This window comes from Mus caroli, chromosome 7 (assembly GCF_900094665.2).
Source record: "Mus caroli chromosome 7, CAROLI_EIJ_v1.1, whole genome shotgun sequence".
Classification (NCBI taxonomy): Eukaryota; Metazoa; Chordata; class Mammalia; order Rodentia; family Muridae; genus Mus; species Mus caroli.
The window spans coordinates 34,509,017-34,513,359 of NC_034576.1; the positions used below are offsets into that span (position 1 = coordinate 34,509,017).

The following is a 4,343-nucleotide window of genomic DNA, read 5'->3' on the forward strand; positions in this document are numbered from 1 at the left end:
CCTCCCGAGTGCTGGGACTAAAGGCGTGCGCCACCACGCCCGGCTTTCCCGACGACTTCTGCTACCCAAGCGCTCCGAGGCCTCCTCTCCTGCAAACAGCTTTCTATCCTCCCTGGCCAGAGCCTTTAAAAGCTTCCGAGCAGCGAATCAACTGGTCATGAATGTCTGCGTCCCTGAGTGGGAAAGCAAACGTATATTTAGCGTTCTCTGCATTTACTACTCCTAGGGCTCCAGAGAAAGGGCGAATTTGGGTTTCGCTACGGTCGCTGAAACCCCGATCCCGCTGGTGCGCCACCTTAACGCTCACAGGGTAGTGAGCTGTGAACAAAATTCAGATTAAGATCGAAGGCTCAGCAAGAGCTCCATTCTAGACTCGGGGCAGACAGGCACTTAACACTTGCATGGGGCAGGGGCGCGGTCTATACAATCAAGGGCAGGGCTTCAGGGCTCTGGCTTCAGCCTCGGGCGGGGCTGGAGGAGGACCGTGCGTGTTATGGGAGGGGCCTTAGTTGAGAGGGGCGAGGCTACAGAGTTAGGTATCCGCCTCCCGTAGGACTGGATGGTGGAGGGGCGGGGCCTAGACGAGATGGGGCGTGGCTCCAGAGATTAGGGGTGGGGCTCACTTAGGGATGCAGGAGGACTGCACAAGCCGGGGGCGGAACTGTAGGGCTCGGGATTCGCCTCTTGGGAGGCTGGAGGCGGGGCCTAGGTGGCAGAACTGAGTTCCAGGCTCGGGATCTGCCTAAGTCCAGGTCTTGCTAGGAGGGGCGGAGCTCCAGATATCTGGCGCTCTAGGGCTCGGGCGGGGCGGCAGGCCGGTCAGGGCGGGAGCGGGGGCGGGTCCCGGCGCCTCCTGGGGCCCTTAGTAGCCACTGCACCTCAGTTCACCCTGGACTCCCGCGCTGCCAGCATGACCGATACGCTGCTCCCCGCGGCCCCCCAGCCGCTGGAGAAAGAGGGTGACGACTACTTTCGAAAGGTGAGCGGCGAGTCAACAGACCCTCTCTGTCTGTCCTGGCAAACTGCGGAGCGTGCTGAAGGGGCTTGGGGCCGGGGTCGGCTTGGACTGGAGGGGGAGGGGAAGGAGAAGGGAGAGACCCGCAGAGTTGGTGCGGGCCGAAGGGCGGAGAAGGGGGGTCGAAAGGGGATTGCGCGGGGCTTGGAGCCCCGAGCAGATGGCAGCCGGGCTGGGCGTGCAGGTGCACAGGCGAGCCACACGCAGGTGGAAACCTAGGGAGTGATCCGGATAGCCTTGCCAGCCTTCTCGCGCTGGTAGGGAAAGGACCAGCCCTTGGCCACGCTGGCGAGCTCGGTTAGTCCCTCTGCACTTATACCGCAGCTCAGTTCCACCCGAGCGCTTAGCCATGGTGTATCTGGAGGGCGAGTTTTGCTCTTTTGCCTCCCAAATGCTTTCAGCGTTCGCCCCCTTCGACTTCTTGGTAAGGGAGGGTGGATGCTGCAAGGGGACCTCGGGCGTGCCCCTTCGTTTGTCCTCGCCCAAGAGAGCCAGAGAATCGGAGTCTCAGTCTTCCAAAGTGGATTTATCTGTATTTGGTTGTCCGAGAGACCGAGAGGGCGAGACTGGACTCTGCGCGCTTGGCACGTCTTGGCGCTCCTGGGCAATTTATGCGACTGCCTTTCGCCCTGGAGCTCAGTTCCTCAAAAGCGACCCCATTAGGCGCCCACAGCGGTGCTGGGATTGCCCAACAGCTGCTGGCTTACAAAGACACTTTAGAGGTGCGAACCACGGTGACAGACTCCTCACCTTCCTCTTGGGTCCCTAAAGAGTCTAAAAATAGCTTTTGGACTTTGGCCAAGGATCACCTGGTGGGTTGAGAGATTGTCGTGGATATTTTTCTAACTGATACGATCGAAGGCGCAGCGAGTAGTCATGAATAGGGAAGTGAAACTGCTTCCCACAGAGCAATCAATTCTTAATTGTTCGTAAATGGGCTTGGCAGCTTCCTTCTCCCGCGGGACTCTGGCATCTTAAAGAACTTTTGCTCACACGTGAAGTAGTAATAGAAAAGAGGGAAATCTGGAGACAGGTGGGGACAGTGGGCAATTTTTTAAAGTTCCTTTTGGCATTTAAAAAAGTTTTAAAGTATATTTAAGTTGAAAGATGTCATCATGGAATTACAGGATTATAACTTCTAATTATGTGTGGCATTTGGGCCAGAGGATCACAGGCCAGAATTGCAGGAGGTTGCTTCGCCTGGGAATCTCAAGATGTCCAACCTAAGGCCCTAGGGCCTGGCTGCCACCCCCACAAAATTGCTTTACAGCCTCCAGCAAGTTGCTGTCTCTTTGTGGGATATCAGTTCTGGCTAGATTGTTTGTCTTCTGAACAGATGACTTGGTGGACCTGTGGCAGCTTCTTGGTGGGGAGAAGGCAGGAAGTCAGAGAGGATGAAATATACTGTGGAGGGCGTTAAGCTTTTCAGAGCAAGTTCTCCTGTGTCATCCATTCAGGGCTGTGAATCTCAGGAGAGGACGTGGGTGGGGAAGGGAAAAGATGGGAGCCTGAATGTTTTTTTAAAGATTTAAGTGTATGTGTATGTGCGTGCACGCTCACACGCCTTGGAGGCCAGAAGAGAAGACCAAATGTCCTAGAACTGGAATTACAAGTAGTTGCGAACATCCACTTAATATGAGTGCTAGGAACCAAACTAGGGTCCTCTGCAGGAGCAGTAAGCAAGCCTAACTGACCACTGAGCATTTCTCCAGTTCTTTGGGTATTTCTCAGGTGCAGTTTCTCTGATGCTGGCTGAGGGGCAGGGTATGATGAATTTTACAACTAGCATCTGTGCAGAATTGAAACCCTTGTCACTGCAAATGTGTTGTGTCTGAGTTAAATCACGCCGGTGCCTTTTGTATCAGGAAAATAAAGGGGTTGGGGTAAGTTTTTCTAATCTGTGCCCTGAGCCAGTTTGATGTAAGTCATATGACAGATGAGTTGAAACGCAGAGGTTGGACAGGTGAAGGAGATGGTGAAAGGGGCCCTGCAGGCAGAGGGAACAGCCTGGGCAAAGGCATAGAGAGAGGTACAGGTGCTTAGAACCTTCTGAGAGTAGAGGGATGTTTGGAAACTCAGCAGTTTCCGATTACATATCCTAAGGAACTAGGGGATGCTGGAGATCCATGGAAACATTTAAAGCAGGTTCAACCATGTGGGATTTATACCAGAAAAAATATTTTGGCTGCAGTGGTGGAGAAAGAGTGAAACTGGGCAGGAAAAAGTTGTATTGCCTTAGACCAGTGCTTCTCAACCTTCCTAATGCTGTGACCCTTTAGTACAGCTCCTCATGTTGTGGTGACACCCCCCCCCCATAAAAATCATTTTCCTTGCTACTTCATAATTTTGCTGCTGTTAGGAATCCGAATCATAATGTAAGCATCTGATATGTAGGATATCTGACACGTGACGCCAAAGGTGTCTTGACCCATCTGTGGAGAATCACTGCTTTTGACCCTGTGATCTGATTGTCTTTATCTTCCCTACCCTGATACATGAAATCCAGCATGAAATCCTATGTCCAGGTGGGGACCGCAGCTCAGTGGTAGGGCACTTGTCTAACATGCACATGATCCTGGGTTCTCTTCCCAGCCCTGTGAATTAAAATTGGATAGCAGGGATGCCAGTAGGGAAGCTCCATGGTGAGTGGGACTGGCAGTTTGCCAGCTGCGAATGGGAGATGCCACTTTGGGAGTCATCCAAGTGATCGGCATTTTCAATAGTGAGTAAAGAAGCCGGGACAGAAATATCTGGATTAAGGGAAGAAATGAGCAGAAGGAGGAAGACAAGGAAGTTGGAAGGGTGGCAGTGCAGAGGAAGCTGAGAGAAAGTTGACAACCCTGAAGAGTGCTGGAGAGGTCCAGGTTATCCCTTCAAGGGAAGAGCAGAAAGTGAGTGGAGGGTAGGAACAAAAGCCAGTGTAGCAGGGATGCTGGAGGAAGGAGATGTAGGAAGGGAGATAAAGGAAGATGGAAGGTGTGTGTGTATAGACAAGGTCTCATTGTACCACGTTAACCTCATCCATGCAAAATCCCCCTTTGTCAGCAGAGAGTGAGAATTGGGCATAGAACCTACAGTTTTCTACATGCTAGAGTCTCTGTCACTGAACTGCATCGCCAGCTCCTTGAAAAAAAGGATTTTTTTTTTCTAAGACAGGGTTTCTCCAGGTTGCCCTGGCTGTCCTGGAACTCTCTCTGTAGACCAGGCTGGCCTCAAACTCAGAAATCCATCTGCTTCTGCCTCCTGAGTGTTGGGATCAAAGGCATGCGCCACCACTACCCAGTTTGAATGTTTCTTTTCTTTTCTTTTTTTTTTTTTTTTTTTTTTT

At 52.2% G+C, this 4,343-nt stretch overlaps 1 protein-coding gene across 1 annotated transcript in view; it reads left to right on the plus strand.

Moving 5' to 3' along the window:
- The first annotated feature begins 811 nt into the window (after window positions 1-811).
- Window positions 812-4,343, plus strand: part of Rhpn2 (rhophilin Rho GTPase binding protein 2) — a 59,170-nt gene continuing 55,638 nt past the window's right edge. The window contains exon 1 of the mRNA XM_021167232.1: window positions 812-979. Within this exon, the coding sequence (XP_021022891.1) occupies window positions 911-979 (69 nt within the window). The 5' untranslated portion in view covers window positions 812-910. The remainder of the gene's footprint in view (window positions 980-4,343) is intronic.